This window comes from Sinocyclocheilus anshuiensis, unplaced genomic scaffold (assembly GCF_001515605.1).
Source record: "Sinocyclocheilus anshuiensis isolate Anshui unplaced genomic scaffold, SAMN03320099.WGS_v1.1 scaffold330, whole genome shotgun sequence".
NCBI classification, from domain to species: Eukaryota; Metazoa; Chordata; class Actinopteri; order Cypriniformes; family Cyprinidae; genus Sinocyclocheilus; species Sinocyclocheilus anshuiensis.
Window position 1 is genome coordinate 3,609,014 of NW_015547689.1, and position 13,507 is coordinate 3,622,520.

Genomic DNA, 13,507 nt, shown 5'->3' on the forward strand with positions numbered 1-13,507 from the left:
CATTAAGAGATCGTTCACCCAAGAATTTACTCACCCTCAAGTCGTTCCAAACCTGTACTTGTTTATTTTTTATGCTGAATTTAAAGTATGTTGGCAGAATAGGTGATGGTAGCCACCGACTTCCACTGTTTGGTTACCAACATTTTTCAAAGGTTCATCTCGTGTTCAACAGCTGAAAGAAATTCATAAAGATTTGAAACAACTTAAGGGTGAGTAAATGATGACAGATTTTTCATTGTTGGATGCGCTATCCCTTCATCTACTTTTTTTAGGATTCAATGTAGCAGAAACTGCTGGGATGGATATTCATTTGTATGTCTGGTACCAATCTTTAAAATTAGGATGTAAACAATAACACGTAATAACTAGAAAAAAATTGTATTCACTATGTAAATGTCCAAAACGTTTTATATATTAAATACTATGATATTTCCATTTTTGAAAATCACTATTTTACACTCCCCTAATATTTCCAGGTTTTCCATAACCATGGCAAGTCCATATACACAAAGTTGGTCATACACTCAGAGAAGTAGACATAAATTTTATTTACTCGTTCTGTACATAATGGGTAATACCAGCACGGGTGTTAACCATGGGAAATATTATTAACACATGTAAATGTAAGAAAATAAAAGGCACAAATTTTCATCTTAAACGAATGAGACCAATAAAAGAAACAATAAACAGTAATACTGTTAAAGCCTTAGAAAAAAGGGAAAAACTTACGTATTTGAAACCTTAAATTATCTGAGCTCTTCTAAAAGATATGGGTTGGTCTATTGCAATATGAATGTTTAGCCTTAAATTGATGCTAGGGATGTAAACCAGACAAAGGTGAATTAATTTCAAAAAGGAAAAATAAAGAAAATCAACAGACAGAAATAAAAGACATGACATGAAGCAGCATTTAACCTAAGAGGGAAATCCCTCTTGGCCAGAAGGTCATGCACAGAGGCCACCAGCAGGCTTTTTAAAATCCCTTTTTAGAAAACGCCAGTTTATTTCAACACACAGTAAATGATTGATTCAACACCTGGCTAATAAAAGAAACTCAATACAGATGGACAAAACATAAAAGTTGTGTTTATGTCAAGTTACTGTGTCAAAATTGGGCAGAAACCGTCAAAGTTATAGCAGAGAACTTGTGATGTGCAGTAACAGTCAAGAAATGGAGCAAGATCCAGATTTTACTGACACCTTTACTGAATGGGACAATCAGACACTGAATCCAGTCCTCCAGAGTTGAGCTCATGATTGCAGCACAGCTGACATTTCCAGCTTGTCCAATGAAAAAGATGAGGTGCGTTTTTACTCTCCCCAGACCCAATCTCGCATCTAAGGCATCACAACCAGATGCTAAAAGATCCACAGACAAGCCCTTCACCATTCAAAAGATCCCCCGAGAGTCTAGCCACAACCATCTAGCTACACTACTACTGCAATTTACAGAGAAGTTATTATGGCACAAATAAAAAGGCTACAGTAGACTAGTCCCACATACTAGTTGAGGAAAAAAAATTACTTTAACTGGTGAGTCTGCTTCTAAGGTCAATCAGGAGTGGTGCAGTTGTTGCTACTCTAAGAACCTGCCACTGCAATACCCTACCTTTATCTTCAAGTCATGGCTGTTACCAAAGGTCAGTATCACTAGGATTCTGTGTAACAAAATGTAACAAAAGACAAAATAAAAGTTCAATTTTAAGTGAACAGTTGGCAATCAAACCAGAGGGTATAATGATCCTCATTTCCCTTTCTTAACACAACATATTTAAGCTAGCAAAAGTCAAAGTTAAAGACAGAAAACTGCATGAGAGTGGCAAGAAGGCTCAGGTCACGTTGGAGGACTCATTTCACCTTGTCACAGGTACAGATGGCCGATGAGTGGAAATAACAGAGTATTAAAGGCAGAAACAAAAACAAAAAAACACTGATTCGCCTGTAACCAGGTGAGGGGGATTAAGAACCGTTTGATTTCGGAGCTGTAAACAGTCAGAAGCCACGCAAATGGTTTGCTTGAGAAATGCGTCACGGCTGAGCCCCAAGGCAGGCAAGCGTAATACCGGTGGTGACTTGATGGGGCGGCCGGCGAGCTGAAGGGGTGCTGACAAGCACATGGACCAGATCATTCGTTCTCATCTGGGTTTTGGGGGTCCAATATTTTCACATGGGTGAAAGGGAATAAACCTCTCCGGCCATTTACCTCCCCTTCCCACTGACCGCTGATGTTCATCCTAGTCACTTTCACAATGTCGCCCACCTGTAAGGAAAAAAACAAACAACGTACAGGTCTTTTAAAGCATTTAGAATAGAGAAAAAAATGGAGAGTATGGTATTCACATTATTTAGTATGACAGAAAAATTCTATTGGCTTCTTAAAAAGCGCTGCGAAAGCTCTGAGATTTCATAAAACCCATAATCTATCAAATTCAGGGAAAGCCTGGGGAAAAGATTATGTCCTACCCACCAGAAATCATATCTAAGGAACAAAATATTTTTCAAAGATATGGAAATCCTCTGAGTGCATAAAGCAGTACAGAGTTATCGGTTTACACCTGTTAAAACTGATGAAAATATCACTCTTATCTAAAATCATTACTGAAGCATGTTAAGCATTATAAAACCATTATAAAATTATCCTTTTGACACCAATTTTACAGGACTCAGCATATTAACCAACATGCTTCAAACAGCTGTTCTAAATCAGACCCTTTTGCATTAGGCCATAACAAACTGGCATAATCCTTGCTTTCATATACAGCTGCACTCATATGTGAAATACAGCAGACAGATGGAAAAATTGTGTACAAAACATACAAAAAAATAAATAAAAAATGACAATGTAAATACACATCCATGAGTTTCTCAACCTTTTTTCTGCACCTTCCTGAATCAACTGGCACATTCTCAGGCTGACTAAGACATAGCTTATGTAATGTTTTCTACAAATGAACAAGGCCTTGCATGTAGAAACGGATAGAGGAGTGCTGGAACTTGCCAGGTGGGATGACTAAGTATGGAATTTCATTCTAGACACTGAACAAACCAACAATAAATTCTACACTGATTTGGACAAAATAATAAAGCCTCCCCACTCAAAACTGAACTGTAACTGAGCCTCTGTGCTACAGTTCTTAGAGATGTGCGGCCCATGCAAATTGCAAACTATGAAAAGTAAAAGTAAATGAAAATGGTTTAATGCATTAAAAACCTATTCTAAGCACAGGAAGAAACACTTTGGATATTAAGCTTTATTTTTCACTAACAAGTCGATAGCTCTGTCTAAGGAAAGTCCCTCAAAAACATAGAACTGAGCAGGCAAATGTGTCATCAAGAGAAAATATTGGTCATTTCACATTTCCATGCTATCAGCACCATCTGACCAAAAGTAATGAAGGGTAAAATACCTTTAAATGTGTAATCACTGCACCAGCTAAATCTTATGAACCATAGAGAAATAGCTTCATTAGGTGTCTATGGCAGCCAGTACTGCATCTTTTACATTGCTATAAATCAACCAATCAATTAGCCAGCAAAAATCTATGCTTACTGAATAACCTTTGGTAATTAGTAAACTGAAGGAAAGAAATGAAGGTATGGGTTTTAGTGGGCATAAGGCTGCTCATATCATCCCTCATCAATAAAACAACAGAAACGTGCAGATTCACCTCAGCTGGTGCTAAATGCAAATTTTGGTTTATGGAAATCCATAATTTAGTTACCTACCTCCAATGCTAAGGCAGTCTTGTCATATGCACATGGCACTCGTTTCTGGATCGCCTTCGCCAACACTGGCCCGTTCTGTACAGAAGGTAGTGGGTTGATGACAGCACCGGGTGTGATGGAAGGAATGGGTGATGGAGTCTGAGGCTGAGCATAGGCGTGTGCTGGCTCAGGGATGCCATAGCTATTGGAATTGCGTGAACCATGGCCAGGCTGACCGGGATGAGGCGAAGGCCTCACCAGTTTTTCTACGTAGGGAACAGGAATCATGCCTACTCTGCCTTCTTTGTTCTTGGCACTCCACCACTGCTCCTCAGGCTTGTCTAGAATAATTAGGATTTCACTCTTCTTGAAAGGAAGGTCTTCAGCATCGCTACCAGTGAAGTCATAAAGAGTCCGCACATACTCCTGGTTCTCATCTCCGAGTCCCCCGGATGGCTGAATAGGAACACTGGGCAGAGGGGTACTGGGGTACCTGTAATACAATGATGAAAGTATTTTTAGAATTGAATCATCAAGAACAAAATGAGGATTTTTAACAGCACATCAAAGGGGAAATGCTTAAATCCACTTCTTGTTAGGCAGTTCGTCTTTTGTAATATCCAATCCACTATTGAATGTGCACTTTCACATGTACAGTTAACTTCCTGGTATCTTGAATAGGAATGACTGAATTTCTTTTTAATGCACCGCTCAATGAGAACATTTTAAAACATACAGGAAGGAAATTCAGGGGAATTACAGTTATGTTCAACTAGGGCTGTGCGATATGGACAAAAAAAAAAAATTCGCGATTTCTTTTATTAATTTTGCGATTTCGATTTTAATCACGATTTTGACACACACAGACATGCTTTACAGTCATAAATGCATTCAGTGTGAATTTGAAACATATTTCCAAAAGAAAACCAATTAGAGCTTTATCAAAAAAGCTGTAACATGTCTCTAGAACAGACATAAGGCAAAATAATCACTAAGTAAAGGTGCAACAAAATGTCTCTAGAATAGACATATGGCAGAAAAAAAAAAATCCCGTCCAGGGATTTTTTTTGCCATGCATTGGTCATAGAGCTCTTTGTGGCGTTGCCTCAGGTGTTGAACTAGATTTGTTGCACCAAGTTCACACGTACTCCGTCTGCAGTGCGTATACAGTATGTGAATGTGGCGCAGAAGCAGCACGGACTCATTTTGCTTTCGCACAGGACGTGTTTGCAGTCTGCTCCTGATCCGCGGCTGTTTACCACAAACGCAACATTTATCCATTATTTTGATTTCAAAATCGTGCTATAAAGCGATTTAGAAATCGCGCACGCTCAAATCGGGATTTTATGACGATTTCGATTAATCGCACAGCCCTATGTTCAACTGACCACTTTCATCTTGACAATAATAATATGAGGATAAGAATCAATGTGAAGAACAACCAGCAATGCTACGACAAGCTGTTTTAACAGTTAATCATTAAAACCAGTAACACCTTTTTTATGGCCACGTTCACACAGCAGCAGAATACGGTTGCCAATCCTGTATTTGAGTCCTTAATACGGTTACGTTCACACACACAGTTCGGTTATTTACAGGTGTCACAACCGCATTCTGTAACCGAACTCACACCCGTAAATTTTCAGGACTCACAACCACATTCTCGGTACACACGCACGTTGTGAACGGAACAGACTGGACAACTAGTTGTCTGTCACATCATACAGTGCGAGAGGGAGCCGCTCTGCCGCACAAACACGTGTCTACCGTGTGTTGCGTGTTTTCATGTGTGTTTTCAGTAACTTACAGAGCCCGTCAGTTTTGTGTTCTGCACGCGAATCAAATGCTCCGCTCTCCACCCAAATTTAAAAGCTGTTGTTGGTTAATGAAGATTTGACGAATGAACTCGCGGCTCAATTGTACTCTTGTCGTGTCAGAAAGTGACAAGACTTTCAGTTTTATGGACGTCGCCCTCTTTGATTTTACTTTGGTCACTATCGCTATGGTTACTGGTAAGGAATACGGGCTTGACTCCCGTTGCACGTTCATACAGACAGTATTCTAAACACAACTGTAAGCTGCAGTGAGAACGGGACATTTCGAGACTCACACCTATAAAGAAAATGTGGTTGTCAATCCCAAAAACTGACAGTGTGAACCAAGTCTTTTTGTTAATAGTATTGTATAATCACTAGTATGTAAGGTAAAAGTGATCAGTACCTTTCCAAATTTGCTGTAAGCATATTAGCTGGTGAAGATTTCTAATGATGCCAATTTTGGATGGCCATACAAAACTGCCAAATATTATTCTCATACTGTAATAAATAAGATCACAACATGTAATAGTTTTGTATTTTGTCTGTTAAACTGAATACATGGCTTTAACTAACCACGTGACTTGTATATATAAATGTATATTATTGCCATATGGACATTTTCTTAATTGTAACATTGAATCTGCAGTTTCTGTGAAGCTAAGCAAACAGTTTTTGTTAGTTACAAATTGCTGCTATTTCAGTTTTACTATTATTAATTCATAAGATACCGAGACTTACAAGATACTAGCAGCTTTCCCAATTGTAACTAGTAATATTTCTTACCTCACTAGTTACAACTTCTTTTTACTTGTCATATTTAATCATTTAAAAAGTGGACATTCTGATTGTTTAATAAAAAAAAAAAACTTGTTAGCAGTTGTAGTAATACACTAGTACTAAGTAACTTTGTTACTAGTAACTAAAACAATTTCCAGTACCTAAGAACTACTTGTCACTACTGACAGTGACTAGTTTCAGCTAGCATCAGTGCTATTATGATTCAGTACAAGTATCTAACGAGATCCTAGTTAGTTTTAATGAATGAATGTTTAACCGGCTTGCCACAGCAAATAAGGGGAGGGAAGTGTACATCAGTGAGAAGAGGGGTGGATGATGTGACAATGTCAAAACGAAATGAAGCTCTTAACGTTACCTTGGTGCTGGCTCTATCAGGGTGGTCGTATCCAGATAATGTATTTTATAGAACTCCAAAAGGCCAGGTAGATTATCAAACTCTTGGTCACCTATCTTGAATCTCTTGTTTGGCAAAGAGTTGATGATATAGTGAGAAACTTTGGAGTTTTCGGACACTGACAGTACATAATCACCAGGACAGGTGGAGGAATCTCGCACCAAAAACATCCCGTGTCTCTGTCCCTGTACCCTATTCTGCGCCTCCTGTCTCGAAACCGGCCCGAAATACCAGCTGGCTCGGTCCGAGGAGTCGAACCGTGCAGACGACATGTTTGCTCAAAATACAACTGTAGCTGATGAATTCGAAGAAAACAGAAATAAGCAATAAATTAAAACAACAAACGCCTATTCTTACAAATGACCAAACGCTTTTTGATCCGACAGTCCTACTGAACCGCAACCTGACGTTTGACCGGACAGGCTGCGACTGGCGTCAACCAACTTTGATGCATCGCTAAATTTCCCCCAACACAAGAATCACGACGGGCTTAGAACAGGATTAAACAACCCCAAAAGTTCGCAAAGAACCCAAAAAACGCGTGTTTAGAATTAAAGTTCCCCTTTCCGCTCTCTCTTCCGTGAAAGCAGCTGTAGCTTATGAGACAATATAACGCATTAGCCAGCTAGCCGTCTTCAGTCACAGTCCGCTCAAGATGAGGCACACAACGCCATAATATGTTAATAAATCGCTCTGCATGACGATTAAAGGCGACATATGTCGGTCACGTCCAACAACGAGTCCTTCTTCGTGTATTACACCAAAGTACGGAAGAGTTTTGTCTCTTATTTAGACTCCCAACAGACTTCGAAGGCTGTAACAAAAATGGCGGCCCGCAACACGTCTTCACACACAACGAATTCTGAAATAATCTCTCAACAGAAAGTTTCCCTCCTTGCGCTGCGCTTCCCTATATGAGGCACGACGCTGCCACGCAACAAGACGACCAAGAGGATTTTTTTTTGTAATTTCTGTTTGTTGTGTTTTCTGTTCCTTCTCAGGATTGGTGTAAAAGCTGCTTCAGTTCCCCACACCGTCCGAGAAATGGCGTCTGGAGGGCGGATCTGCGCGCGCTCCCGGTCTGTCTGATCACCCGTCCGTCACAAACGCCTCGAGCGACTGTTACTTAAAAGGAAGAATAAAATGAGTGGCGTGCAGAGGCGCGGTATTTCAAAAGCTCTGAACCGCGGATAATGAGGAATATAAGGCACTGACTAGGAGATTGTATAGCTAGTGTGAATAATAATGTGAAAGTTGTAATTTGCTATAGTTGTGGTCGAATTTTGGATGGCCCACATCTCATCTGGAGACCTGATGTTGACATGGCAGTTGAGGTGTAAAAATACTTTTTCACTAGGCCTACTTAAATAAAAGTATGGATATTGTGTGAAGATTTTAAGTAGCATATAGCCAAAAACGTTTCTACGTTTAACTGTAGGCTACTTAAGCCTAATTTAAAAAGGTTTAAATAACATTTTAATGAGTAAAAAAAATAGGCTATAATTTTTGTTTTGAAACAATAGCTATATTGTTTTGTTTGAATAATAAGTATAAAAGTGCTTTCACATTTAGCATTGTTCTGCAAAATTTCACGACGAAATCCAGTCTAAGGAAGTTATCGTTTTTGGTGTGAATGGGCCTTAACTAAATGGTTTTAATAACTGTTATAATTGTATAAGAATTGGGAAGTCCCCCACAACTATAATGATAAAGACACAGAGGAACGAAATCATTGGAATCACTTTCAGAACTATTTTTGCCCCATCTGATGAATGATAAAAACATTGACAGCCAATCAGAATCCACCTGGATTCAAATGGCAGATGACAAAACTGCAGAGTGCACTTAGAATAAACAGAATGTTATTGTGTTGGTGCAGACACTAATATAGTTATAATTATGGTGTGAACACTGACAGACCTTTATTCAGAAATTTTACACCACTGGATATGAACAAATGGTTTATTATGTTGCACAAGTTTCTGGATAACATTTCCTTAGTCATCCTAAATACAAAAAAGAAACCGCAATTATACTGAAATCATTTTACAAGATTGCCAAATTCAAGGATTATTTCCTTTTCTTCCTTTTAAAAAAGAAGAGCTATTTACAATGACGGATGAAACTCCAACTTACGCATAGCCTGGCAACATCACCTCAAGTCTTGAATGTTAATAAATTCAGAATTAATTCATAATGTTTTGCATCTCCAGTTCTCAAACCTTCCTTGGATCAATGGTGCAACAATTTCGTCTGACATTATCAAAAGAGAAACCTTCTAACACTCCTGCAAGGTGGAAATTAATCTGAATGGACACATGAGTCTTTGCTCAAGTAGACACACACACACACACACACACACACACACACCAAGTGTACAAAACGTCAGAGATGGAGTCACAAAGTAGTTGCTTGCCAGATCAAACAAAGCCAAAAATGCCTTACAACTAGTGAACCTACTGGTAAGGCCCTACAAAAACTGTATAGCTTTTGCATGAATTAGCACACATTTCTGAATATTACACACACCCTCAATGCTTCAAATTCCTTTCAAAACCAGAGGATACTGAATCATCAGTAGTCACACTCTGACACTGTTATACTGCTTTAATACATCACATCCTTTTCAAAGATGTGCTCATTGTTTAGGCAAGAACAAAAGTCAATCAAAAAAAATATTTTTTTTTAGTTATTATATCATATACTGATATCATATACTGACCCATCAGTCTCCCTGGCAACTTCTGCTCACTTAAAGTTGCAGCGGTTTGTCAAGAATATGACCAGAATGTAGTGTATTTGTCACACAACTGTGAGTCTTAAAGTACAATTGTCAACCAAAGTTACAGGGCCCTGATGCAACAAGGGGTAGCCTAAATGACACGCTCAAATTCTCTCAGCAAGGACTTGAATGTTCAATTGCCTGCCATCAACATTCAGTATTACTGATCATGGCCATCAAATGAAAAGGACTAATTAATACAATACTACAGTAAGTGAAAATACAGTGAACTTTGTGCAAGAAGCCAACATTCAACCAATGTGTGAAAAATGCGGAAGGAAGTTTTTTTTTTTCTTTCTTCATTTGACATGTCACCCCTGGCTTGTCTGTCTAATAACCACACCCCAGCGCTAACACATATCTGAAAATGAAAATAAAAGTCAGTAATGGTTAACTAAATTGTGCCACCATTGAGTTCATGTCAGAATTATAGTTAACTAAAAAAACTAAAACCATCAAATACACTTTTGTTACTTGAAATGTAAAATATAATGAAATATAAACATGTAAAACATTGAAACTTATTTTATTAGTTGCCAAGGCAACATTTCTTGTTTTCATTTAGTTTGTCTTAATAAAAGATAACTTCCTAAAATAACTACTGACAAAAAAATTTTAAAACTACATATTGAAAAATACAAAAATATAAATGACAAAAACACAACAAAATTATTAAAATGGTCACTAAAATGAAAATGGAATATACAACAACTAAATCAAAATACTAATAAAAGCTATAATATCTCGCAGTGATACTATATCAACACAGATACATTAATGAAGAAATCAAAATAATCTTCAGCCATGATATAAATTATATTCAATTTGACACATGCCACGCCACGGGTCTATCTATCTATCTATCTATCTATCTATCTATAGAACGGACTTTGAGAATATCCGCAGCAGCACTCTCCGTTCATCAGTAGTTGTAGGTGTTGCCTACTTGTTTTAAGAAAGCCAGGCCCATTTCCGCGAATCGGTTCTTTCGAACAGTTAATTTCAAAGAACCGTTCCATGGCAATCACGTCACCCATAAACCAGGGCTGCGTTCAGCCCTTACAAAAACGGTGAAAAACGTTTTTTAAACGGAAACGATGGTGCGTTGAACACCCTGTTCTCGCTGCTCTGAAACAATATGTGTTGTGAAATGCGTTATATAAATAAATATGAATTAAACTGAATGAGCCATTGCATTGTTGTTGTATTGCATTTAGAAGATGGACCTATAAATATGACATATGTGACTATACAGTTGAATAGGCCATTGCACTGATTGCCCAATTGGAGGCGCAAAATCTCATGAGGTCATATTTCCAGTGCACTTGACTGTAACCACGCACATTTTTAGACATTTTTACTGTAGCATTTTAAGTTATGGACCCATACATTTGGAAGATATGACAATACAATAACAGGAAAAATAGCATTATTGCCCCAAATGGTGGCGAGGTCATATTCCCAGTGCACTTGACTGTAACCACGCACATTTTCAGACATTTTTACTGTAGCATTTTTAAGTTAGGGACTCATAAACTTGGCTGATATGACGATACAGTAACTGGAGACATTGCATTATTGGCCCAATTGGTGGCACTATATCTCAGCATCCTTTGAGGGTGCGTTAAATGTTCGACTGAGGTCATATTCTCAGTGCACTTGACTGTAACCACGCTCATTTTCAGACATTTTTACTGTAGCATTTTGAAGATATGGACCCATAGGTTTGGCAGATATGACAATACAATAAGAGGAGAAATTGCATTATTGGCCCAATTGGAGGCGCTATATCTCAGCATCCTTTGAGGGTGCGTTAAAAGTTCCACTGGGGCCTTATTCCCAGGGCCCTTGACTGTTACCATGCAAATGTTCAGATATTTTTACTGTAGCATTTTTATGTTATGGACCCATGAACTTGACTGATATGACAATACAGTAACTGGAGAACATTGCATTATTGGCCCAATTGGAGGCGCTATATCTCAGCTGCCTTTGAGGGTGCTTTAAAAGTTCCGCTGGGGCCTTATTCCCATGGCCCTTGACTGTTACCATGCAAATGTTCAGATACTTTTACTGTAGCATTTTTAAGTTATGGACCCATACATTTGGCAGATATGACAATACAATAACAGAAAAAATAGCATTATTGCCCCAAATGGTGGCGCTATATCTCAGCTTCCTTTGAGGGTGCGTTAAAATTTCTACTGTGGTCTTATTTCCAAGGCACTTGACTGTAACCACGCACATTTTCAGACATTTTTACTGTAGCATGTTTAAGTTATGGACCCATAAGTTTGGCAGATATGACTATACAGTAGGAGAAATTGCATTATTGGTCCAATTGGAGGCGCCATATCTCAGCTGCCTTTGAGGATGCGTTAAACCTTACACTGGAGCCTTATTCCCAGCGCCCTTGACTGTTACCATGCAAATTTCAATTCATTTTCACTATAGCATTTTTATGTTATGGACCCATAAACTTGCCTGAAATGACAATACAGTAACTGGAGAACATTGCATTATTGGCCCAATTGGAGGCACTATATCTCAGCTGCCTTTGAGGGTGCGTTAAAAGTCATACTGTGGTCTCATTCCCAAGGCATATGACTGTGACCATGCAAATTTTCAAATTTTTTAACTGTAGCATTTTTAAGTTATGGACCCATACATTCGGCAGATATGACAATACAATAACAGGAGAACATTGCATTATTGGCCCAATTGGAGGCACTATAGCTCAGCTGCCTTTGAGGGTGCGTTAAAAGTCATACTGTGGTCTCATTCCCAAGGCATATGACTGTGACCATGCAAATTTTCAAATTTTCTTGACTGTAACCACGCACATTGTCAGACATTTTTACTGTAGAATTTTTAAGTTATGGACCCATAAATTAGGCTGATATGACAATACAGTTAGAGAAATTGCATTATTGGCCAAATTGGTGGCACTATATCTTAACTTTCTTTGAGGGTGCGTTAAAAGTTCCACTGGGGCCTTATTTCCAGGGCCCTTTACTGTGACCATGCAAATTTTCAGATATTTTTACTGTAGCATTTTTAAGTTATGGACCCATACATTTGGCAGATATGACAATAACAGGAGAAATTGCATTATTGGCCCAATTGGTGGCGCTATATCTCAGCTTCCTTCGAGGGTGCGTTAAAAGTTCTACTGAGGTCATATTTCCAGTGCACTTGACTGTAACCACGCACATTTTCAGACAATTTTACTGTAGCATTTTTAAGTTATGGGCTGATATGACAATACAGTAACTGGTGAACATTGCATTATTACCCCAAATGGTGGCGCTATATCTCAGCTTCTTTTATAGGTGCGTTAAACTTTTTACTGTGGTCTTATTCCCAAGGCACTTGACTGTTACCATGCAAATTTGCAGACATTGTTACTGTAGCATTTTGAAGATATGGACCCATAGGTTTGGCAGATATGACAATACAATAACAGGAGAAATTGTATTATTGGCCCAATTGGTGGCGCTATATCTCAGCTTCCTTCGAGGGTGCGTTAAAAGTTCTACTGAGGTCATATTTCCAGTGCACTTGACTGTAACCACGCACATTTTCAGACAATTTTACTGTAGCATTTTTAAGTTATGGACCCATAAAAAATATCTGAAAATTTGCATGGTCACAGGCAAGGGCCCTGGAAATAAGGTCCCAGTAGAAATGTTAACGCACCCTCAAAGGAAGTTGAGATATATCACCACAAATTGGGCCAATAATGCAATTTCTCCTCTTATTGTATTGTCATATCAGCCTAATTTATGGGTCCATAACTTCAAAATGCTACAGTAAAAATATCTGCAAATTTGCATGGCGACAGTCAAGTGCCTTGGAAATAAGACCACAATGGAACGTTTAACGCACCCTCAAAGGAAGCTGAGATATAGCGCCACCAATTGGGTCAATAATGCAATTTCTCCTGTTATTGTATTTTCATATCTGCCAGATGTATGGGTCCATAACTTAAAAATGCTACAGTTAAAAAAT

General features: G+C 38.4%; 1 protein-coding gene across 1 annotated transcript; it reads right to left on the reverse strand.

The window, feature by feature from the left end:
• Positions 1-527: 527 nt before the first annotated feature.
• LOC107703602 (crk-like protein) lies at positions 528-8,026 on the reverse strand. The gene is made up of 3 exons (XM_016506292.1): positions 6,676-8,026; positions 3,727-4,198; positions 528-2,260 (listed from the first exon to the last, which is right to left on the reverse strand). Exons 1-3 carry the CDS (start codon positions 6,984-6,986, stop codon positions 2,126-2,128), a joined length of 918 nt encoding a protein of 305 aa, XP_016361778.1. The 5' UTR covers positions 6,987-8,026; the 3' UTR covers positions 528-2,125.
• Between the last annotated feature and the right edge of the window lie 5,481 nt (positions 8,027-13,507).